This window comes from Manduca sexta, chromosome 28 (assembly GCF_014839805.1).
Source record: "Manduca sexta isolate Smith_Timp_Sample1 chromosome 28, JHU_Msex_v1.0, whole genome shotgun sequence".
Classification (NCBI taxonomy): domain Eukaryota; kingdom Metazoa; phylum Arthropoda; class Insecta; order Lepidoptera; family Sphingidae; genus Manduca; species Manduca sexta.
In genome coordinates this window covers 12,981,149-13,007,828 of record NC_051142.1, presented here as the reverse complement: position 1 = coordinate 13,007,828, position 26,680 = coordinate 12,981,149, and the positions used below count along the sequence as shown (strand labels likewise).

Here is a 26,680-nt window from a genome sequence, read left to right as displayed (position 1 = left end):
AAGGAATCTGCAGACCTACATCAATCTAAGAACGGTTCTTTGATGTCCCTAAGAACTCGAGTACAAAACATTTCGGCATTGATCGAATTATATTCGTGGTAGATCGGTTTGAATCAAAGCAGAGTCCCTTGGCACCCGCGGATCCCTTTTAACGTATCCCGTTTGGCAATTCTTGTCAATTTACACATACATTTTGGACACATCTGAAATTTTACGTAGGCGGTGTTGAGAGTATTTTTGGGAAGATGGAAGAAGCTACCACTTTGCTATTTTTGCCCCTAACAGTGTATTACCACTATAATATCTTATGGTTTAAAGTGTATTAGAGCTAGTACCATTATTATTACTTAATATTTAATGTCTTTGAGTGACGGCTGTATTGCAGTTATTCAGTGCTTTATTCTCTGTAGGTCTGGATTTTGTTTGGTGTTACTAGTAGCGTGTGAAGGTTTATTAATCCATGACTTACTTACTTGCCTAGGCTCGGTCCCAAAGGGTGCGAATGTGAGTCTCTCACTATGTTACTGATGCCTGAGTCAAAAGGGACATCAATGAAAGCGGATGTACGGAGCGACACTGTCTTAAAAATACGATAAAGCTTCATAAATAAAAATTAATAAACGAAAAATAAACTTATTATAATAGTTAAGAGTTAAGAAAAAAAAAAATTATTTAAAAAATATTTATTCGTTTACATTTCTGTAACGATTTGAATACACAATACGTTTTACTCATCTTTACAACACTTATTCGTGAAACATTGTGTTGAGATTTAGCGTGAGTACATAAGATGTATGGAAAAGTTTCCTCATTCTACGACTGGTAGACATGCGGTGTTTTTCTGTTAATTCTAGTTTATTAGTGTTGACATACCATGCCTATACGTCGCTTACGCTGGTCGCTTAGTACATTAGTACTGAAGGATTGGTTAACTAATTACATCGAATGTTTCTTGTAAATGCCACTGGAATTCTGCGGCTTATTTCTCTTTAGGAACTTTTATATAACATTCGTAATTAAGGTCGTATTGATCTAGTAGCGCACTTGGTCTGTTACTATAAGGTTCTGGGTTTTGCTTTCGGACAGGGCAGCCGAATCTGTGTCAAATTTTCGATTGTACAAATCACATTTTTTTCCTAGTTATTGCTGGAGTAGGAGTGCAGTGCAAAAATAATGTCGACCATTGCATGAACGAATTATGCTGTTATCTACTAGACTAATGCGAGGATACCGGTGGGATATCAAAAATATCCCTAATTTTAAAGATGTTGGTTACTCATCACTTTATGATCAAAATGCGTGTACCAAATTAGATTAGCTTAATGTCTCATTCGTGTAAAGATAATGTTTTTGTAAACTCGTATGGCGGATTTATTGCCAGTTGCCACAGATAATAGAAAGCATAATTTATGTAAATTAGCAACCTAACACACCCTGGTCACCATCAGATATAAATAAACTAGAAACTAGGGTCACCATTTTACCAGAGATTTATGGTATGTATGGTATTTATTCGTCCGACTACCATACCCACCAAAGAGTGTAATAAATGTGATACCCACACCGGCAAATAATCGCAAACCGAGTAGTAGGTACCTCGCAGACCGCAGTATGAATTAATGTTGATGACAGATGATACATACTATACTTAATACCTACTATTAATATTTTAATATATAGTAGGACTATATAATCACTATTTTTAATTAATAGTAAAAATGTAATTCAATATTCCTTGTTCTAAACTTATAAATCAACCACCACTTTTATTATTATTTTCTTTCTGTAACCGCCTACAAATTATATTAGATGTACATTACATATTTTAAACTTTTTATGAATACAGATTTTTTATGTTTTGCGTAATCATAAGAAAAAGACGCCAATACAAGGAGAATATTAAATCAAGTTCGATAGACTCGAAATTATAAATAGAATAAAAGGTATATGTTAAATGTTAAACTTCCTATTAATAATGAATATTAATCGGCCAGGTTGACCATTTCTTTCTAAGTGTACGTTGGTACTCGGGACACACCCTCGTTGACATACTATTGACCTCATTGTTATCGAACCGGTTCAAACTACATTCGACAAGGTTTAGGAAAATAATTTTGCGTAGCGATCACATTTTATGTACTCAGTTCACTTTGTCTGACGAAACTGAGTTGAGTTTAAATTATATTGAAACAGTATTTTTCTAAGATTTTATAAGAAGTTTAGTTTTACCAAAACATGTTGATAGTGACCTACAAGTTGCACAATCTACGATTAATAAACAATACTTATAAAGAAACCCCCCATTTAAAAATCAGCTTTTATGGATATATTATGTTTACTTAAGGAATCATTATTGTACGTTAGTTTCGTTTCTATAGGTATATTTCAAAATTCTTCCTGTTTGATATAACTATATTGTATGTCTCGGTCACTGCCTTGTCTATAATCTCCGTTATAAAGTAGTAGTCTCTGCATAATAATTGGTTTTAAAATCACATAAATACGGGTGAAGTGACTTACAAGCAGATTTCAATATTATTAACATAATTTACTCATATAATAAATATACAATATAGGTACTCAAGTTTCCTATACGTCAGATGGCTTGTTCTCTATGATAGTGTAAACTTATTATTTTCGTGAAATTAACGTGGAAAGGGATTTTGTTTGCCAATTTCTATTATCTTAAAGTGGTGCGTTACGTGTAGTGCTTGTTACGTGCGATCAAAATAACGACGCATTGAGAATAAGGTTTCAGGTAGGTCCAATACAGATAATATCAGTACATACATACATACATAACATCACGCATTTATCCCCGAAGGGGTATGCAGAGGCGCAACTAAGGCACCCACTTTTCGCCAAGTATGTTCCGTCCCATGATGTGATAGGAGGCGAGCCTATCGCCATATCGGGCACAAATTCCAGACTCCGGGCTGATACTGAGCAGAAAAACCCAAATATCACTTTGCCCGACCCGGGATTCGAACCCAGGACCTCAGAGCGCTATTGTACCGGACATGCAATACAACTACGCCACCGAGGCAGTCATACTGAGTCTGAGATAATATCAGTAGTGTATACTTAAACTGTACTAACATTCTACCAAACACGCAAGTCTTCGAATTCATTGTAAATGTAGTAGTACTCTAGTTACGTCTATGCTCCACACATCATATCTGTGAATAGAAATAGTCATATTTTTATAGTAGAAGTCTGCCTTTTCTTCACGAAGTAGGGTCGCGGCAACATAATTTTTCACGTAAGTTACTCAATTCGGTTTAGTTTCTTCCATCTGACGTCAAATCCCGAGGAGTAATTAAAGGGGGTGGATAATTGGGGTCATGACCTGCCCCTGAGCTGGGTCTAGGTGGCAACTGATATTTTTTTAATCACTCTTATTGATATACTTAATAACATAAATATTTTGTATGATAAAAAACACAGGCGAATTATATGCATAATATTACATGCTGTTATTTAATTTATGTTTCAAGGAAAATTGATTTCGTTATTTGATTTAAATTAATTTGACGTTTAACAATAACATACAATTTCTTTTGTAATTAGATTTATTATTGTAATCGATTTGGAGTCTTTCCTGACTAGACTTCGAATATGACTCTCTCTGACTTAAAAGTCGGATCCGTCCTTGTAAGTAACAACAGTAAACAGAGAATAATTGTGTTTATTGTATAAGTATTAGGTACCTACTTATAGTGTGTAGATTCATAGGTATCTCCCTAAAACTAATGTTGGTGGTGCCCATGATTCTGTTGGACTTATACGTACCAACCACGTGTGTCAATTTATTGTTTAATGGTGGAGATCATCGTTCGTCTTGGTCGCTGTCCGGCGCGATGACGTGATGTTTCTAATCGTGCCTTTAATTACTACATTTGTCGGCGGTTTCGTTATTAATTAATTCTGTATGCGGTTTTGCAACTGTTACATCATGTAGATATAACTTTATTATTGGACGATAAATTATTATTCACCTATTGTTCTAGGCAAATTAATTTAATTTTAGGGGAATTTTATGAAAACGAAAAATATTCAATAAAAATTTCCAGAAAATCTATCTAAGATAAGGTTTCTTTTGGAAATTGCTAATTGTTAAATAAAATACGCTACATCTCTTTAATGTAGCTTTTGCTGGTGGTACGATATATTTATCTGCCCGGATAGCGACCACCGTACACAAGGTGCTAAAACACGCCATAGTTGCCCGCGTAAGTGTGTCGCGTTCCGGGATCAGCCTGTGTTTATCCGGTTCCAACAGGCCGGCATAATTGTGTTGACTGTCGAGGCGTAATCATCTCTTGTCAGTCGGCATTCTATTGGACCCACTCCACCCACCGTTAGGTGCAGTGGGGTCACTGTGCCCTGCACGTATAAAAATGTAGCTTAGATACATGTAAGAAATCACAATTCTCTGGCAATGAATTAATCATGGCCAAATTTAGCATGTACCATCAAATGACTTACAAAGGTTGCGTAGGCCTAACTTAACCTATAAATTTATACTGATATAAAAATACACATATATGTACATAGTTATCAAAAGTATAACAGGAACATAATGGAATGTTGTTTGTATTTAAAATAATCATCATAAATATTGACACGAACAAATATAAGGATAAACTGAACGATTTTATTACTATAAATACAAATTGAATTGTCATTCTGCCTACAGCAGGATGTAATTCCATAAAAGGCAATTATAGATTCTGTCATTACTCTAAGTATCTAGCTTAACGATAATATTGTCTTCACGGTAATACGAATGGTGTAAGGAAAGAATAGTTCTGTCTTTATGAATTTGACTGGTGGTAGATCTCTTACATGTGAGAGTCCACCTGGGTAGGTATCGCTGCTATACCTATCTATTTCTGCCGTCGTGTGTAGTCACTGTTGTGTTTCGATTTGAAGGACATTGTAGCCAGTGTAACTACTGGACATATAAGACTTAACATCGCATATCTCAGGATGGCGAGCGCGCTGGAATAGCAAACAATACATTGTAATTCAAGGTGTTGGATAGTGTTTTTTTTTGTTTGTGGGCGGTCGTAACGCTTACAATCAAGCGAACGGCAAGCTCGTCTCGTTACTCAAAGAAATAAAAAAAATAAAATACAATAATTCTAGAAGTATGATTAACAAATCATGTCTTCTACCACGAACACGATTCAGTGTTACACAGAGCTTTGTAATACGAACTTGTGTGTGATCTTCTACTATTTAGCTTCGCCATAACAAAGGTCGGGCTAGCGAATTGCTCGTTTCGTCACTCAGTTGTATAAAAAGATAAACTCTATCCAACTTTGATTCAGATAGAGTCAATTTATAATTCAAATAACCTGCAGATCTCTGGAATTGTACAAATAAATCCAACACACAACATAGGTATCATTCTACCTGCAAAGATATTGATGTATTTATCAAACGCCAGAATAAATGGGATCTCGTTTAGAGGAAAGAATCCAACGAAGTGTAAATCTCACCACATTTCTGAATCAACGTGGGATTACCGCGTGGACAATATGAATAATGTATGAGCCATATTGAACCATATTCAACTGTATTTGAATGTGACCTTCCATTCAAAAGTAGGGAAAAGGAAGCTAAAGTAAAATGCAAACTAAATTTAAAAAATATGCAAGTGGCAGTCGGAACTCCTGCGCCAAGTTTACAATACAGTTAGCTTATAATATTTTTTGTTTTTATGTATCCATTTTCTTCTTTACGACAAACTTCTAATTCGATTGTTTAAAATCACAGAATATTGATGGACTGCTGTACACTATCATTTACACATAATATCTTCCATCGCCACCGCCATCGTTACGCGTTCTGTTCTATATCGGCAATTTTTCTTCGAGCAATAAAGTTATTAACGGTGTTTGTACAACGCCATCTACATCGAGTAATCGGTGTAACAGGTGAAGGCGTGGCTTTAAACATAGGTGCATATATGATATGAAGAACTATCAGTAAAGACTTGATGCTAACTACCGAGCGATTTTATGATGTAGCTGACTGAGAAACTAGTTACCGTTGTTTGAACAAAGGTGTGCGTAATATAACAGGTGGCTTAATAATATTTTGATGTGGTACAAAAGCTTACAGTTGTGACGAATGTTGGACTTAGGCATTCGTTAATCGTATATGCACCAAGAGATATAATTTATTGTTTATTTAAAAAAAAAATGTATGTCGTATTAAAAAAGGAAATATACAAATAAAATTATTAGTGTTTGCATCAATTCTATCAGGTTAGGAAAACTATTTTTAGTTAAATAATATTAATATTTATTCTTGATAAAACTATAGGCTTTTATATAATAAATTTAACGTTTTCCCGTTTAGCCCGACACCGTAGGGTTGAGATTTTTCTGGTAAGTATCAAAAATAATAATATTTCTTTACCATACATTACTATTGATAAGAATAGTATAAGTTTTAGAACTAATCAAAAAAGTGAATATTAGGTCTACCAAAGTAGTTATGTCTTATGTTTAAATCTGTACATAACTATCAGATGATATCAAAGTTATATTATATTAGAGACGGTTTCATACTTGACTGATAGAGAATGCGTCCGGCATTAAGCCTGTATTTATACAATTGTATTAAAAATATTAAAAATAATATATACATATATATATATATATATATATATATATGTATATATGTATATATTATGTCCTCATTAAATAATCCTATAATATATGATATTTATACAGTGTAAGTGTAAATTAAATTAGTACTAAAATAAATTGAATATGTTATTAATGTAAAATACCTACCTGAATGTTTAACGTTTACTTACGTATTTAGGCCATGCATGGGGATAAATAGATGTGATTATGCTCGTAGTTTAATATCATAACCAAAAAAATAATTTAATAAAAAAATAACCAACAAAATAATCTTAATAGGTTTTAAGGAGCTTTATTCTCATAAGAAATATAATACATTTCACTTATAATGAGATACATAAATTTGTAACTTAAAGTAGGAATTTTCGTTAGTCTCTGTTACTCGTCGCGATAATATGTAGCTTAAGTTTATTTTTAAAAGTATTTACACTTTCACTGTCTTTCACTTTCTTCGGTAATTTATTGTACATCTGTGCACCCACATATAGAATGGTCTTCTGTCCATAGTTTGTTCTTGGCTTAATTAATACTAGTTGGTATTTATTTCGAAGAGAGTATTTATTATTTCGTACATTTAGTTGTATATTAGATCTGATAGTATTAGTAGTGATTTTTTTTATTAAAACGCATGTGCTATATTTGTATAATTGAGTTAAGTTGAAAAGTTGTGTTTTTTCGTAAAGTTATTTAGTTGGCATATAAAACGGATAGTTAAATAATACTTTAATAATTTTAATAAGTATTTAAACATATCACATGTAATGAAATTTCGATGCGAATAAAGTCTTTCATTTGTTTTATGTAAGACTAGCTTCCGCTCGCAGCTTCGCCCGCATGAATTTCGGACTTCAAAAATGGAGCCGGTCGCGAACGTTCGAGAATGTTCGTTTTACGAAGCTACTCGCTACGTATTCGCTAGCCTCTAGGTGCCAAGCAAGCCGCCTGCCTGTGCGTTCGCGACCTTATATATATACAAAAGTAATCCTTATAGCATGATTCAGTATTCACGCATGATGGTTTATTATTAGCGTATTTCATGTATAACTTTGGTGTTTCTATACCGATTTCTATGATTCTTTTTTTATGGAATATTTAATAATGTTAACTTTTTAATTAGGGATGATTGAAAGTGTTATAAACGTAAGAGTAGACAAATATAATGAGAAAGCTTCGAACTGCTAAGCTATCGGGAGTTACACGTGTTATTGTGAGTCAACCATAAAAGATAGACATATGCTGTCGTGGGATATTTTTACATAATTTTAAGGAGAACATTTCCGTCATACATGATTTCTGTGTAGCTTTAACCATTAAGGTTGCACACGCGACGGAAGCTTAAAAAATGGAGTAACTTCTCCCGTTTTCCCAACATTTCCCTTTACTGCTCTGCTCCTATTAATTGTAGCGTGATGAAAAGTATACTATAACCAGCACAGGAGTATGACAAATAATTGTACCAAGTTTCGTTAAAATCCGTCGAGTAGTTTTTGTTTCTATAACGGTTATACAGACAGACAGACAGACAAAAATTTTACTAATTGCATTTTTGGCATCAGTATCGATCCCTAATCACTCCTGATAGTTACTTTGGAAATATATTTCATGTACAGAATTGACCTCTCTACAGATTTATTATAAGTATAGATAGAAGATATAGATGTGATCTTGAAAGCCAATTATCCGAAATTCTTACTATCTTGAAATTCGACATCTTGGTATTCTTTACGAAGAACATTTATTGGATAAGACTTACGCATTGAGCACAAAGTGAAAAGTAAACAAATTTTAAAACTCATATATTTTAAAGATAACACAACTTTACTGAGATTAGGTTCCAAATTTAACTTTTACAATTTAAATGGAGTGATTCGATCTAGACATTCTTTAGAAGATAAGTTTTAATTATATTACTACCGAGGACAATTTATAAGCTAATATTTTATCAAAGTCCGTGTTTTCGCTTAAACACATAATTTAATTAGGACACGCTTTAGATTTCCTAGTATACTTCGTTTTTAATTAATATTATATTATCTTGTCATTAAACAGCAGCGTAGAGGTACATTCTGTAGTGGGTTTAAGGGTATTGCAGTTAGAGTAATTATTAGAGCGCATTTTTACTTATGTGGGAAAAATATGATTTTATGTTGATAAATTTTGATTTAAGCAATAAGTCACTTATTAATCTTTATTAAGCTTTTTGGGCGTATTTATTTTTTTTGCTGGAAAAATACATAGAATTATGTGTTGTATATAATTAAATTTATGCAATTAATATAACATGAAACCTTGAGAGCCAGCGATATGATATGTTAAGTTTTGTACAGCGTTGTGACTGATCTTTATCAATTGTGATATTTATTACCGTCATCATTGTCTCATCACTCCACTTTAAAAAATAGATGTAAAAATTATAGACACTTATGACCGTGGCGATTTTATTATTCGTTGTAGTCATCCTTTAAGTGGCAATCAACATCACGTGCGGTGGCGTTGCTGATTCAGATAAAAACGAATATTGACTGCCTCGGTGGCGTAGTTGTACTGCATGCCCGGTACAATAGCGCTCTGCGGTCCTGGGTTCGAATCCCGGGTCGGGCAAAGTGATATTTGGGTTTTTTCTACTCAATATCAGCCCGGAGTCTGGAATTTGTGCCCGATATGGCGATAGGCTCGCCCCCTATCACATCATGGGACGGAACATACTTGGCGAAAAGTGGGTGCCCTAGTTGCGCCTCTGCATACCCCTTCGGGGATAAATGCGAGATGTTATGTATGTATAAAAACGAATATCTTTTTTTGTTTACGTGCACTGCAAAGTTACCTCACTGATGGTAAGTGGAGTGTGTCCAAAAGAATGTCGACTGACGAGAGATGATTATCCCTCAGTAGTCGATACAATTATGCCGGCCTGTTGGAACCGGATATACACAGACTGATTCCGGAACGCGACACTCCTACGTAGGCCACAATGGCGGGTTGTAACACCTTGTGTACAGTGATCGCTATCCGGACGGATATAAAATATATCCTACCACTAGCAAATTTCCATAGTTGATAGTACTTTCACACTGGCATATTATAACTAAAAAAGATTCGGTCTCGACTCTGAAACTGAGACTTGAAATACAGTGGATACTTGACAATGTTAATTGTCTCGGCGGTGGTCGCATCTCATCATGTTCTATTCTCAGCCAGCTAATTATCCGCTCTACAATCTAGATCCCTTCGCGTGTCTATTCAATTCAGACCTCTGCATTGCGTCAAATCATTACGGAGAGTTTGTCCTGATTTCCTAATCCAGTTTTATACTAAAAATGCAAACGAACTCTCAGAACTTTCTTAAACTTCTGTAGAGAGCGGGTCATTTCATATTTATAGTTTGTCAATTCTCGCAGGGCTTTGTGCTTAGGGCTAGTTCACACGAATAATGCATTTCACATCAATAACGTCATAACTAGTTTTTATACAGGGTCATTTTGACACTGCATTAATAAATGAAACCACATACTCATCTTCACGTCTGCACATTGTGCCAAAAATTATCCACATGATTAAAAAATATTTTCATCAAAATTCCCGATTTTTCTTTTCAGATCTATACTATTATATAAAGCTGAAGAGTTTGTTTGTTTGTTTGTTTGAACGCGCTAATCTCAGGAACTACCGGTCCAAACCGAAAAATTCTCTTTGCGTTGGATAGCCCTTTGTTCGTGGAGTGCTATAGGCTATATATCATCACGCTATACCCAATAGGAGCGTAGCAGTAATGGCTAATCTCAGGAACTACCGGTCCAAACTGAAAAAATATTTTTGCGTTGGATAGCTTTTTGTTAGTGGAGTGCTATAGGCTATATATCATCACGCTATGACCAATAGGAGCGGAGCAGTAATGAAACATGTTGCAAAAACGGGGAAAATTATAAGTTTTGAGAGCTTCTGTTGCCTGCGCTGCGTAAACGGTTAAAGTTATGCAACAATGATGTATGACGGGATTGTTCCACTTTAAAAGTTCTAAAAAATATATTATAAAACAAAGTCCCCCGCTGCATCTGTCTGTCTGAACGTGTTAAACTCAAAACTATCCAACGTATTAAGATGAAATTTGGTATGGAGACAGTTTGAGACCCTGGGAAGAACATAGGCTCCCGGGAAACTACTACATTTATAACGGAAAACTTTAGCCTGGAAAACTTTATAACGCGGGCGGAGCCGCAGGCAAAAGCTAGTATTTTATAATTTTGCAGTTTAATGGAATATGGCGTATACGTTAGTGTATTTTTGACTGAGAGTTTGGTGTTGACGTTGCGATGATTTCTCTTAGGAGTAGTAGGAGTGCCCGATATGACGATAGGCTCGCCCCCTATCACATCATGGGCCGGAACAAACTTGGCGAAAAGTGGGATGCCCTAGTTGCGCCTCTGAATACTACTTCGGAGATAAATAAGTGATGTGTGTTTGTTGTAGTAGTTCGATTAGGGCAGGTAAAATTATAATTACTTTTTATTTATATTTATTTTGTTGCAAACTCACACTTTTTATTTTACATCTACAGATCGAGCAACTTATTGTTAGGTGTTATTTCCAAGTATGTAGTTTCATTTAGTAAAGCAACGTCAAAATAACTCCGTATAAAAATACCTTCATAATTCTGAACTCACGTCGACACACAAGTAGGTACTGTGTAGATATCGACTACGAAAGACACTGTTTTTCACACCCACGGTGAGCACAAATGGTTCTAGTATTCAAACATCGCAATATACGTAAACGGCACGCCACTCTCCACGTAAACAGCCGACTAATGCACTCTGCAATAATAGTTCTTCTTTTAATAGGAGTATGGGGTGGTATTGTAACCTTTTAAGACAAAAAGAATCACAGCCTTGTCATTTTATACTCTCTCACTATTGGGGACAACAGGTCCTTTACCTAATGTGAGAGATTAGGCCTTCGGTCCCACACACTTCACATAACTTATATTTTCATATAAAGAACTCTCCTCGTATTGTGCATTGTAAATATGAGTGATATTAATGTGTTACTTTAAAAGAGTTGCTTGTTTAGAGAAATCGCTTCTTTTGTCGGAACAAAAGACCCAACTTTGCTGAGATAAAATGATAAACTTATATCCTTTCTCATGGGTCAAGCTCCGTACCAAACACCTAAATCAGTGGTCGTACGTGAAAGCGTCAGACACACCTCCAGATTTATTTTGTTTTTATAATATTACCTCGTATGGATGATAATAAAATGGAATTACACACACAAAGACCGCCATTAATCGCAATAAATGTCGAATGTGTATTCGCCGTTAATAATTCAGGGATCGGGAGCGAGGGGTGGGAGTTCCAGGTTTAGTAATTACCAACCCACTAGTGATTATGTTTAATTAACAATTAGTGAAGCGACGCTGTAAACACGTCTAGACGGTACAATTATGCCACCATGCTGTCGCCTATTTGTGTCGTGTGAATGTCTTACCCTATTATTTCTTAAAATAGATAAAGATAAAGATATTCATTTTGTAAAAAATGAGTGACAACAAATTTGTACAAGATCTTCAGTTTTGGAAAAAGTAGCTACATGTTTTGCCTTTTATGGCGTACAAAATTTATATTTAGCGCATACGCGCATGGCTTGTAATTACCATAGAAAATGCTAAAACAATCTCATTACTTTTGACTACAAATAAAATAATAATAATAATAAAAAAAATGTGGATATTATGATTAGAGCAAACATCGTGATTGTAATTAATTTATTATATTTAAAATATAAATTTATACAGAATAGTGTTTATAGGGTTTAATTCTCATCATTTAAAAATTCTGATAAGCTGTAGTAACATTTATGTAGAAGGTATTTTTTAAGGGCAACCTTATATTGTGCGGTCGGTAGTTGTTTAATAGTATTAGGGATTTTATTATAAATTATTGGTGCTAAACAAAATATACTTTTATATTTTAATGCCGTGTTTGATTTTACAATACATAATCTATTTTTGTCACAAAGATTCCTTATTGTAACATAAAGTAATATTTATTGTTGACGTGCAATGTTGTTTATCATGTCGGTTTATTCCATAAAATAATTGTATCATTACTGACATCACCGAAATGGTAATATTAGTTGAATCGAGTCTACTATACTTTTAAGTAATATTTGTAAAAGGTAGGAACATGAAAATCCTATCGGGCATGTAGCTATCATACGTTATGCTATAATGTTAGATGGAGGTAAATGCTAAATACCACTTGCTCAGTCACTTGTCATGAAACCTCAGGAGCTACTTGTAATACGCTTATAAACTAGCAACTATAAGCTTTGTAGCTTTGTAGGTAGGTTCTCAGTGGAAACTAGACATTAGCGAGCGCTAAGGAATCCATAGAGAGAGAGTCGTCAATTATGTATAGTCTGTAATTATTATAATAAACGTAAAGTTTACGGTCCTCGAAGAATTCACTAATTTATATTATTTTTTAACCGACTTCAAAAAAAGACGGAGGTTCTCAATTCGACTATATTTTTCTTAATATTTTTTTAATTTTTGTAACCTCTGAACTTTTGACTGTATGGATCGATTTTGATAATTCTATTTTTATGTTACAAAACTATTATCTAAATACTAATGGTTATTTATATTCTAGGAATGAAATTTTATTTTACCCGTTTCCTTAATAGGTAATTATAGTAAAATGTAATCTAAATTATTAATCAGTAACATTTCTTTTACAGATCAAAACACCTGAAGAAAAATGCCGTCCCCTGATAATAAGAAACCAGGTAATTTAATCATCTATTGTAATAACATATTAATGAATCCATTAAAAATATCCTAAAAAACCGCTTTCCATCACTGTGTACTCAATAGTACCTACTATAATAATAATATCTACTACTGAGCAACGTTAATAGTAAAAACAATTAATTGTTGTAAGTGAACGAAACATCAATGTGTTGGAATTTATACTCATTGGGATTAATGAATCACGAAGTTGTTCCAGTACGTTGAACTTTATGGGAAATCCTTATTCCTCATTTCACATACAAAAAAGATTGAGAGAAATGTATAATCCGATTCGGGTACCTTTTTGTATGATAGAAGCCTCATTAAGATAGAGCAATTATTGCTAGCAAGAATCGTCGGATTATTGCAACCTTCTGTTCAAAAGCTGGGGAGTATTAAAAACTTTTTGAATAGCTGTCAAAAGATTTACACGAGTGTGGTCTAAAGAGTCTCCTTGCTTCTACATGATAATTGTTCAGGCCAAGGGAGTATTGCCTCGCTATTGCATATGTTAAGACCAGGAAACTGTTTTATGTCCTCCGCACGTGTGAAGCAAGAAAATTGTTCAAACTAAATGTGGCTTAACTAGTAGTCTCTTAGGGTTTTTATTATAGTATCATCTGTGTCCATCACATATTTATCTTTTTTTTGTTGCGTTTTTAAATAATACGAACGTTGCATGCATATGCTTTGTACTGAATTTATGTAATGGTAGAACAAATTAAAAGAATCCCCACTCTACTGTTTTAATGGATTTAGTTAATTCCATTTTACAATTGGTAGTAATGTGTGAATTAAACTTGTGGCGGTAGTGCCACCGAAAAATTCGGTAATGACAGCTGGAGCAGTAATATAACCAAAACGCCTTTCTAGAATCGTTAAACCTGACGGGAAATAAAAAAGTGAACAGGAATATAATATACTATCCGTGGGATAAGTCTTTCTTTAATATATATCTTTGTTTTCTATTAGCGTAAATTATACTAGAAAGGCGTCTTGGTTACGGCTTCTGTCGTGTTTCATAATAGTCAGTGAAATAGCCTGAACCCCAAATATTCGTTCCTATCAGCCTCCATTTCTTTCCGGAATTAAAAAACTACGGTGCTGAGTGCATTTTGGTGGTTTTTTAATTGAGTGAAATCCATTATGAATTGAAATAAGGTAGTTAACTAGATCTTTACCTAGTAGTTTACTAAAGGGTATGTTTTTCAATTGTTAGGGATAAGCCTGTTGTAATATAATTTACATTAAAATAAAGTTCAAATATTTATTATTAGAAAGGAATAATTATTGCGTAACGGGTTTATATTTATAAGTCGTATGACTGTGTTATTGGGAACCTTATATTATCTCAGGTTAAAACTATGAAATAGGTTTATGTAAGACGTATAATGTTAGGAGCTATGAACGTTTATAAACAGTATCTTACGTTTCAAGAAAATATGTCTGATATAGAAGGATTCCTCGCAGTAATATCAGAAATGGATTAGTTATTGCACACGCTTCTGCCAGCGTGGTGCAGTTCATTGGTTTCATTCAAGAAAATGCGATTCACTCCGGGATATGAATTCTATTACTGCATAGATATGAAATGTTACCTAGCAACACAAACACATGCGTATATCATTTATATTAAACTTACTCTTATGGTCCTAAAGATTGTTCTTTTCTCTACCCATCCTTGGTATAATTAGTTAAATATTTTCCCGTCAAATAAATTCATAAATAAATGAAGAAGGCCATTTTCATATCTGTTGTTAATAAAGTGCTGGAAATAACCGCAGTAAATAAACATGAAGTCGATGTAAGTACTTGCGGGAATTCGGTGATAGACGACCGACAGTTATGTGCTATTCTTGTACTTATGAACATAACTACTCTTAGCATCGATATATATGTACTACGTACTCTAGGTTTGACGTTCTAAACCCTCACTGTGGTTGCCATTTTACTTATACTCTATTTAAAACGCTTTAGCACTGCATGTTTTAAAAGTTTGGTTAGACGACCATTGATGTTTTAGCGCTGCAGCGAACTTTATTTCTAACTCCAGATTTTGAACAAATAGTTTATATGGACGTTTGTGAGTACCGGTAGAATATAAGTCAATGACTGCGTGGAAGTATGTTCGTTTTTCATCGGTGTTTAGATATATTTTTTATTTATATACCTATGGGTACATTTGTCGTATTGCTATACTAAGTTGGATTGTATGGTAGATTATTATGTGATTTGAAGCGATGTTGTTTTACTTTATACAAATTGCCTTCAAAATAGGAATGCATCTGGGAAACAGTGGCAACCATTTTGTTTTTATTTTGCAGCCTGTTGCAAAACAGCGGACTGTCCGCCCTGTGACCACGAAGGCTGCAGTCTTCGAAACGTCGAAAAAAATTAAAATATAAAAACGTCGATAAAATCCGAAAAATAGTTTAATTTTAAAGTTAACGTTATTAATATAAGAAATTAGTTTAATATTTACCAACAACATGACAAGGTTTTTTTATTTTCCTGATCAGGCCATAATTATGACTGTGTGTAAATTGATTCTTATGTTTAAAAAATATGAACATTTAAATTTTTATAAAAAGTACCGGAGACAAAATGCAATAAATTTAGATATTGCACGTCTGGCAGGCGTCTGGCGTCCCGTGTATTTATCCTTTCCTTTAAGCAGTTGACCGACATTCTGTGACTACTTAAGGCGATACCTCAAGGTCCATTTTCATACATTTTGTTTCGGCTTTAATCTGGGTAACTAAACAAGTATTGGCAAGTAAAGAATTTAAATTCACGTCTAGTTAGTGATTAGTTCTCGCAGTAGAAAGAAAAACGTAAAAATAATTAATAATCATGGATATTTCGGCCTTTAAAATTTAATATGACGAAATTTTAAAGGCAGAAATATCCATGATTATTAATTATTTTTACATTTTTCTTTCAACTGCGAGAACTAATCACTAACTAGACGTGAATTTAAATTCTTTACTTGCTAATACTTGTTTAGTTACCCAGATTAAAGGCGAAACAAAATGTATGAAAATGGACCTTGAGGTATCGCCTTAAATAAAACCCGTTCCTTTCACTCAAATGCACTGCTCAAATAGCTATTCTTCACTAACGGGTACTCGCTTGAATCGAATAATTTGTCTCACTTCAGCAATTTGGCCGGATTAACTTTTCTTATTTATCATTGAACTGCGAAATATAATGTCGATAAAACTCGACGTGACACGATTCGATGGTTGTCAGATTTATTTAAGCCTGCTTTATTGGATGTACCTACAGTTTATGACGTCTGTCTCAACAATAACCTTGGCTTTAACGCCATGTTAATGTTTAACTGGCATTTACCTTTATACGTAATCAGTAGACATTAGCTTTCGTAGCTTATCAATTTCTATATTTAAATGTGATGTTTTACATCAAAAGCAGACCACCGCTTTACTCTCTTCATGTATTCACAAATTTTCACATCAAAGTTTAGTTAGACTAATCAAAGTGGTTTGTCCTCTATGTTATTTGAAATATGCCACGTATTTACTCTCGTCTCAAACAATATGTCAACGGACCTGCCGTTACACTAACTTTTATATTGCTCCGGGCGCTGTAAAGTGTTGAATGTCATCTGTTCTATTTTAGCTGACTTTGCAAGATAAATTTTAAATTTAGAATCCGTATTATGCCGGGATGGATTGTGGGAGTGACTCGATCAATCAAAACTGTCAGTTTTAACAGATTGTGAAAAGTTTTCTGTAAGTAGTGTAGATGTATTGACAGTGACTTCGCATTGATTTATTAGTATTATTTATACAAAGCAAAACTTTAATATTAAAACGATCAAATTGATGAGAGGCCTTACATAATATTGGCCATATTGATATTATAGTCACTGTACAATATTTTGATATAAGAACGATTCGTTTAGCAATAAGAAAATAAAAATCAATCCAATATGAGTAAACTTTAACTTTCCTCAAACATTCTCATCTAATTATGTGGTTCGTTAGACTTGATATACTTTAGAAAGGTCATGTTAAGCACTCAGGTGCCTCACAAGGCCCAGCAGCAATGTTATCAATTTTTTTTTTATGTTATAATGTAAAACACATCCTGACGATTTTTTAGTGCTGCTTTTATTACTAAACTAGATTTTACCTGCGGCTCCGACCGCGTGTAAAAGTTTTTCCAGGACAAAAAATAGCATTTATAGCACTCAGGAGTAATGCAGCTTCCTATTAGGGAAAAAACAAAGTTGGTTTATTAGTTCCTGAGATTAGCGCGTTCAAACAAACAAACAAATTCTTCAGCTTTATAATATAAGTATTGAGTATATTGTAATTTATTCAGATTTTTTATATTTTTTTTACATGAAGCGATTTTATGAAGGTTTAAAAATTAGGTGGGCAATCAAGGGTTCCGTTACCTTATTATAATTGCTATATCATGCAATATAATTCGCCCGCATTTTCACTTAGTTCTCGATATAATCATTACCTTTCTTTGCTTCGCCGTAGTCGAGTAAAAAGTAAGTTCAGATTGTGCTACGTCGACTTAGGTTAACAAATCAAACAAAATCCACGGTCAACCCCATGTCAGGTATCGTTCCCCGACCCGGACATCTAAGGTGTGCATTTTCGAATCGAAAACTCATAAAATTTTACTATTCCCGAAATAACACAGGAAGTCATAAAAAGTCCGTTAAACACTGGAATAGAGTACATTTTTTCTTAACACAAATTGCTAATGTTTATTCAGTGGACCGCTTTGAATGCGGTTTTATATCTTTCGGACCTTTTGTTTTCCGTATTACGTTGCATGTACCTAGTTTATATATTTTAATGATACGATGCAGATTAAACTATGACAAAACATATTGTTTAGTTATTCATTAGAGTGCACTGATCCAGGTGGACATTTTTCGTTAGATATATCGTGTTAGAAAACAGTATGTATACAAAATATTGGGCTATCTGGAATTCGAACATATAACCTTTTAATCCATAAATATACTGACACAGACGGAGACATAGACTCATAATTTCTAAACATGTACTAACCAAATTTTGTCGCTGTATACCTTGCAGAAGTGTGAAGGTATCATCCGTTGGGCGTAACTATGCGACATAATAAGCCCCATAAATTCATCCACGGACTACCGCGGGACCGAAATAATATTGGCACAGCTCTGGTATATTTATGGTGTTTATGTTTACGCAATAAAAACTTTTAGTAAAACTGCCTCGTAAAATAAATTTAAATCCCCATTGTGCTTCATATTTACTGGTCTTTTAGATGTCTTTGGCACGGAGAAGTGTGGCTTCGTAATGATACTAGTCCGCGTGATGCAAGTGAACCACAATGAAACACGGCTGGTAGAAAAACTGCTTTGGCATAGTATTATGCGTTCGGTAAATTAATGTCTCATATATTTGTTTAGATCTCATTGTTATGGCAAGATCTTCGTAGTTTCAAATACACACATAAGTTTAGTATTTGGGTGGGGCTGCTCTATGTGTGACTGTGTGGTGATATCATCAGCAACCGACAGTTCTAGCTGTAAAGAAAGTTTTTATAACAAATACCCATTAATATTAGAAAAAGGTCGTATATTTTTATCACATCCATTCAATATTTGTCTAGTAGAGATCGCCTCGAGCGATAAGACCACCATTTGTACCACCGATGTTGAAATTATTTATAACAAAACAAATATGTATACATATTTGTTTTGTTTTTCAATAGTTATGGTGTACAATAAAGTTTTAAATAAATTCTACTAATATATGAATCTAAATAAATCCGAAAGTTTGTGAGGGTGGATGTATGTTTGTTCCCTTTTTCACAAAAAAAACTACTGAACGGATTTGGATGAAACTTTACAGTAATATTATACATTATACATCAGAATAATACATAGGCTACAATTTATAATGATTTTGTGTAATTTGCTCATAATATAAAGATACATATCAAGTAAGTCGAAAAAAAATATCTCAAAAAACTCCTTCACGCAGGCGAAGCCGCGAGCAAACCTGGTAAATAAATCAAATAAAAAGACAGCTCTAGCCAACGATGTTAACACCATTAAACATTTCTAACTAGTCCATCTACATATCGATTCTATCAATTCAGCACGAATGGTTAATCGCGTCCATCATTTTCATAGAGTATCATGCATTCAGCCTGCAACGAGAATGGACGTCCGGTCGACCGTCTCGTAGCTCCTCGTTGTTGGTTTACAGTGAACATGTCAACGTAAAATCTAGAATTGTTTGATTTTTTTTTAAATAAGCTAGTTCGGTTCCTAACATGACCCACAATCTATGGTTTTTTGTGTTGTAATGCAACAACATACTGCGATTTTTTGTTAGTTCTTTTATCAAATCAGAACCGGCCTATTGCAAGGAAATTGTTGATTAACATTTATTATTAATGAATAATTAGAACTATTTTTTAAACATTGTTACAGGTTCTAAACGGCTGGAGACCATGATAGAACTGCCGTCAGGTGTCACCGAGGAAGACGTCGAGAACTACGCGAATGGAACCGTGAGTACATAAACTATACTTATATTAAAAATCCGGTAAATCTGTCTGTTACACTTTCATGGTTAAACCGCTGAATCGATTTCGATGAATTTTGGTATGGAAATAGTATTAAATACTGGGAAGGACATAAGCTACTTTTTATCCTATAAAAATATATACCGGAGCTTTTATCACGGAAAAAATATTTCACGCGGACGAAGTCGAAAGCTATAAATGATAAGTAGGAGAGTAGAACATCTAGTGAGTATAGTGGTAGGGTATTTGTATCTGAATAGCTGAACTGTACTGTGTACACAACGTTTAAAATACGCCATAGTGGTCCACGTAAGTGTTTTGAGTTTCGCAATCAACCTGTGTATATCTGGTTTCAGTAAGGACGGTATAATTGTGTCGACCTACGAGAGATAATCTCAACTCAATCGCTACATTATCTGGACCCCACTCAAATTACTCGCTAGATATAGAGAAGTCACTTTGACGTGCAAATATATACATAATATATTATATACTTCTTCATCCATACATTGCATAAAACATAGACTCTGTTGATAGCGGCGTATAATGTTATAAGGACTAATGCCTATGGCTTGCGATTTAATTATTTCAGACTAAGTATTCGTTAATATGTGTTGTAAGTAAATAATTACAGATTAAGTTTATTATTTTATCATGTTCCCTCTGACCTTAATGTCACTCAACATAACAAGACAAAACAGACATTACCTACAGTATTATAGACATAATAACAATGTTTAATATTTAGCTTTTAGGGGAAGAATATGATAATGCATATACGATAATGCTATTACCTACGTAATGTATACATGCGCAACGTGTTACTATCCTAGTGTCTTTATATCTTCGTACACACTGCCACCCTGGTCTGACCGGTCACACTGGGCAAGTCTTGTGAATTTAAAATATCTTTAATTAAATAGTATATAATAATGAAGATACGTAGTTCAAAATTACATTTAACTTAGTATATAGTAAAAGTTAACTTGTATAATTAATATAGCAAATATACACGAGTTTATCCTCGAAGGGGTTCACAGAAACGCATCTGTTCGTTACCATACTTTATTCTTTGGGTCGTTCCATTCCTACGAAAGTTGGCGACTTGCGAATATAAGAAAATAAATTACTAGGCGAATAAGAAGATTCAGTTAGTAAAGTCTAATTAAATAATAAGAACAGGTTAGCGACACGTAGCAAGGCAAGTTTGTAATCTCATACAATATTCAGGGCATGTGTGTACCCGGCCGAAACTGTAATACGATTACCCTCAAGATGCTGGTTATGCCTCAAATTAAATCTGGGTTTCATTACCATGCTAACGGTGGCACACATAGATTCATCGTGTGAATCCCGCCTTAGGGAACATGAATTTGCACTAAGCTCACGGTTATTAATATTCATGTAGAAAATTCATGCTTTTTTGATCAGAAACTTTTACTAATCCAAAGTGTCGCCCAGTCGCTGACAACTTGTTACTGACAAACATTAAAGTAAAATCAAAGTGACAGTTGCTTCAGAGACTTCTGTTTATTCATGAAAAATGATTCTCAGCAACAAATTGTTAGTCTGCGTGGAGGCTAATTAATCTGAGGAACCTATAAGTAAAGAATGTGAGAAACTCAATATTGTTTCTGAAATAAAGATAAAGAAGAGCTTGTTTGAACGGGCTAAACACAGGAACTACAGGTTAGAATTGAAAAAAATTAGTTTTGGATAGCCCATTTATCGAGGAAGGCTATAAGATACATAATATCACGCTATGACTATTAGGAGCGATGAAAAATGTTGCAAAAACGGGGAAAATGCTCCTATTTCTTACTTTTTAATCGGTATCGTTTATGACTCTAGTCGTATAGTTTTTTTTTTTTTTATAAAAAACAAAATGATTACAATTACTTCTTTGTTTAAAAAAATACATTCTTCATAGCTTGATTGAATGACATGCCTATTATGTTAAAAGTATTTATATCGGTACAGGATCAAAGAAGATTGAACGCGCTAATTTCAAGCATTACTGTTTTTCAACTAAACCGATTTTGAGTATACCGATTTACTAATAGGAGTTATAATACTCCTGAGAACTAGGCTACTTTTCATCCCGGGAAAAAATTATCCCAAAAATCTTTTTACACGCGGGTGACGCCGCAGACGAAAGTTAGTAAGTAATAACATTTGCCCGAAGCTACACTTCACTTATACGATAGAAGTGCAATGACATTAGAAATTAATTTTGCTAAAACGTTTTATATGCCATGAGACGGAAATACCGTCGGTGAAATGTCAGTGCAATTATAACCTCTCTATATATCCTCTATATCTAAAATAGAAAATATCACTTTTTATTTAAAACCCAATTGTTTTTTTTTCCCTGTATCGTGTACTGTAAGTACCATTATAGTTTCTTGGCCGTTCTTCTCTGGTGAGATCTGCTTTTAAAACTGGTGGTAGAGTTAATGTTGACGGAAACTAAATTATGTATAACATTTTACAGGTTCAAATAAATTATTTCATTTAATTTCATATATGTAGTACAATCACGCTAATTTGTCTGCGGCACCTAGGAGCTAACTTGACTAAATCTTTGTCATACAGAAAGCCAAATGCTAAGCATCACTTCGCATGATGCTTGGTTAGTGAGATTTTATATCCGAACATAAGGGTGGCATCATTTGCACTAAAACATGACTACAATTATATAAAATTGTTAACAACCATTATAGTACTGTGTTATCAACATAGTAATGTGTCTAGATTTTTTAATTATGTCATTTACCGCTGACAATTTTATGTAATTGTACTTGTATCCTACTGCACATTATGAATATATGTTGTATGCCACATTATTGTATGTTTATAGTTTCACATATAAGTAGTTGTAGAATACTCAAGGATGGAAACATCAAATGACGTCTTCTGCAAACAGAAGACGTCATTTGATGATTACTCAAAAGTAATACCACAATTTGTTATTTATTACATTAAATGAACACACATCGCGTCTTTATTCCCGAAGGGCTAGACAGAGATGCAATTATGGCAGGCATTTTTTCGTTACCGTACTGAACACAAATTCTATAATCCGGGGTGATATTGAACAGAAAACCCCAAATATCACTTCGCCCGACCCGGGATTCGAATACGGGGCCTCGGAGCAGTGTCGTACCGCACACGCAAAACAACTACGCCACCGAGGCAGTCGTACCGGATAAAATAGACATGGCTAAAAATTTAACAGGTTTGTTTATTTTTCCTTCCCTACATGAATATGCTTATACCTTAAATACCAGTATGACAACACAAAGCTTCCTCAATTAAATATCCCAATATTTATTTTGTTTAAAACATCTATTCACTCTGGTTTTATTTTGGAATATACACGTGATGATTTTATGTTAAATAAGTGCATAATAATATACGAACGCAGTAATAGGAACTTCACTATGACACTACTAAGAAATTCGAAAGAAAAAGTCTTCACAGTATGTTCATAGATAACAAAACACATTGGCCAGTAAGTGAATGTAAACTGGGGCGGTATCAATAAAATAACACGAGAACGGCGCGGCGGCGGGGCGCGGACCATCAGTTAAGTTATTTTTCCAATAACTAAGAGCCCCCTAAGCTGAGAAAATTGTGTCGCCGGCCCTAATATACTTTAACTTATGTAATGGTATAATGAGTAACCTTCATACCAGATGACCCCAAATCAATTAAAAACCAGTACACACAATAGAAAATGTCTGAAACTTGCATCCGAAGTTTGAAAAGAGGTAATGCAGCTGTGTATTGTGGTCCTACGTGGCCCTAAACGCTTGACATAAATATGTTTTTAGGTTAATAGCGTATCTCATGGGCTACTTGATATAAAATAGGCCCTTTAAATTCAAGCAAGTGGTAGAGACATATAGCTACTTATTCTATCAATTGCATTAATGTAATAGGAATACTTTAATGTTACCTGAATATCCTAATTTTTACCTGTTATTATACCTACTCGATGAAAGGTCAATTGGTAGGTCATATAAACTATTTCCACTGTCCAGAAATGTTCACATAAGTCATAGGTGCGAAACCGATGTTAAAAGAAGAAATGAGATTTAAGTCTCCATTGCATTTTATAAAATTAGGTAATGCGCAAACAATTTTACTTCACCGTGTGTGTTTACCATCAGATGACCCACTTGCTATTTTGCCGGAATGTTATAAAAAGTACCATAACAATGTCATAACGAATAAATCAATTCTATAATTCGTTCAGATGACGTTGTTTTTTTGTTTGTCTCACTGTGGGAAGAATAATGCTTATGTTTATGTCGCGTTACGTGTAAGAGCCAACGTTCCATTTTACGTGCCATTTGTCATGTACTATAATATTATTACGATACACTAGCTGTCCGCGCAACTATACCTTTACAATAAAATAAATCAAGTTGTTTTTTGGATCAAAACAAATATTTATTGTACTAACAAGTGGGGTCGGTGTATAAAAAGTAAGGTCAGCATAATATGTCAACCATCTGGGGACTAAGTTTATTGTTTTATTATATGCTTTAAACAATATAACTTTTAGAACCACACTGAAACCATCCGAATTTAATCCGAAAGTAGAAATATAGAAAGAACTAATTGGGCCAGTCACTAATAGTTTTAATAGTTTATTCGTAAAAAAATTACGCAATTTCCTTTTATACCTTTTTGCTCAACATAAACAGGATAATTGGCTCAGACAGACTAAACAGACAGACCCGGTGGCGCCCTAGTTATTTATCTTCACACTGTCTCTATTAATGAAGTGAAATAAAGGTAACAGACGTAATCCAGGAGGAATAGTAATGCCACAATTTAAGTCTATTTTCTTCGCTGTTCATTACATAGCACAAAATTGCCTAAAATGTTATTTTGAGGATACAATCCATAGCTCAATGGATAGGTAAGTGAATGGATTAGGACTTATTTTCGAATTTTAACCCGGTGTTTTGTATTTTAATTTTGTCATGTTTTCCAAGTTTTTGCAGCCTTCAAGGTCACAGTGCAAAGTGAAAAATACAATAAATGTTTACGCTTATTGGTAGAGACTAAATGCGTAAAACAAAATAATTAAAATGGAATTTCTTGTCAACGTACAATCATTTGGGGTGACCGTATCTACGTGCTTTGTACTTCACTTCATCCCTTCATTTCTCCAGGAAATAGGAATACCAATTATTATGAAAACATTATATATTCAGCGAGTAGCGCCGGAATAAGAATTGGTTACCCTATCATAACTTATAATTTGGAATTCGTGTACACATTCGTGATCGGAATATTCATAACTTTTGGGTATTATCGCTCGGCGCCTTTGGAGTTGAAAATAATTTTATTTGCTTCTGCAGTTCGAACTTTTATAGAATTATACTCCTCTACATAGGTTGCCCTATATTTATTTAGGGGTCTTTGTAATATACGACTAAAATATTATTTTTAACGCTCGTTTGTGTCATTAGCCCGGTATCGCGCTATCTACGACATTACTTACTAGAGAAATTAAATATCTCACGATGGTCAATAAATAAATTAGCTATAAGGCATAAAAACCAGAACCTAGTGGCATTTACATACTGCTGGTTAGCTGCAGAAAGAGATTAACGTTCATACATGGTATATCCATAAGGACTCCAGGTACAAGAAATTTAATTAAGCCAAATTCTAAAACACCTACCTAAAACTAGTAAGTAGATGTGGAAATATTGACAGCCTACGTTGTACTCTAAACATAGAAACATTCTATACATGTGTAATTAAGATTTTAGTAGGCTTTCATAAATCTTATTTTAATTACATTAATCTATAAAATTCTTGCCTTAAGCCTTAATAATGCTTGGATGTCTATATTTTTTCATTTATATGCTTTTATATACCTACCCCCTTATTCATAGGCGAGATTTATCTAAGGACAGAGCATTGTTGTGATAACAAGTCTGTTTCTCAACTTTGTTTATCTGACAGCCAACTAGATTCAAGTTGGATCTCAATATTAGCCAATCACAACGGCCTTATAACGGCCAACGGCTACGCACTGCGAAGGCTGCCATGCCGCCAGCACTGAGAAACAGACTTGTTATCACAGCAATGCTCCGTCCTTAGATAAATAATGTCTATGATGAATAATGGCTAGACATTTATTTGGCGTGGTTGCGCAGATGATGCGTGCATACATTGTTTTGTATTATTATGTAATATCATAAATTGAAAATACGGCATACGTCCCAAAAATTCTTACATACATCGCGATTGGGTATAGCTAATATTATTATGAAAATACTAAGGTTTTTCGGTACCACGATCCTACGCATCTATATCAATAATGTAGCGAGTAACAACGCAAAAGCTTCAATAGCGCGTCACCACTTGGCCTCGAACGGTTTGTTAAAGCAAAGGGTCAACACGGGCCATATTTGCGTACACATAATCGAACCTGTGTGTGCACGCTGTTCGTGTCTTTGTCATGCCTAATCGAACAAATCGAGCCGTAATAGATCAGGTGTGGTAAAATTGTATAGTTTCGTCGAAATTGCGTTAACTTGTGAATAATTAATATTTTAGCAGTTTTATTTTGCGTGGCAGCGACTTCAAAAAGGAAATGCTGACAGTTCTTTACAATCACCACATAACT

At 34.1% G+C, this 26,680-nt stretch overlaps 1 protein-coding gene across 1 annotated transcript in view; it reads left to right on the top strand.

The window, feature by feature from the left end:
* LOC115448811 (adenylyl cyclase 78C) overlaps positions 1-26,680 on the top strand; it is a 64,533-nt gene that overhangs the window by 16,223 nt on the left and 21,630 nt on the right. Inside the window, exons 2-3 of the mRNA XM_030176372.2 lie at positions 13,404-13,451; positions 19,928-20,007. Of these exons, the coding sequence (XP_030032232.1) occupies positions 13,424-13,451; positions 19,928-20,007 (108 nt within the window). The 5' untranslated portion in view covers positions 13,404-13,423. The remainder of the gene's footprint in view (positions 1-13,403; positions 13,452-19,927; positions 20,008-26,680) is intronic.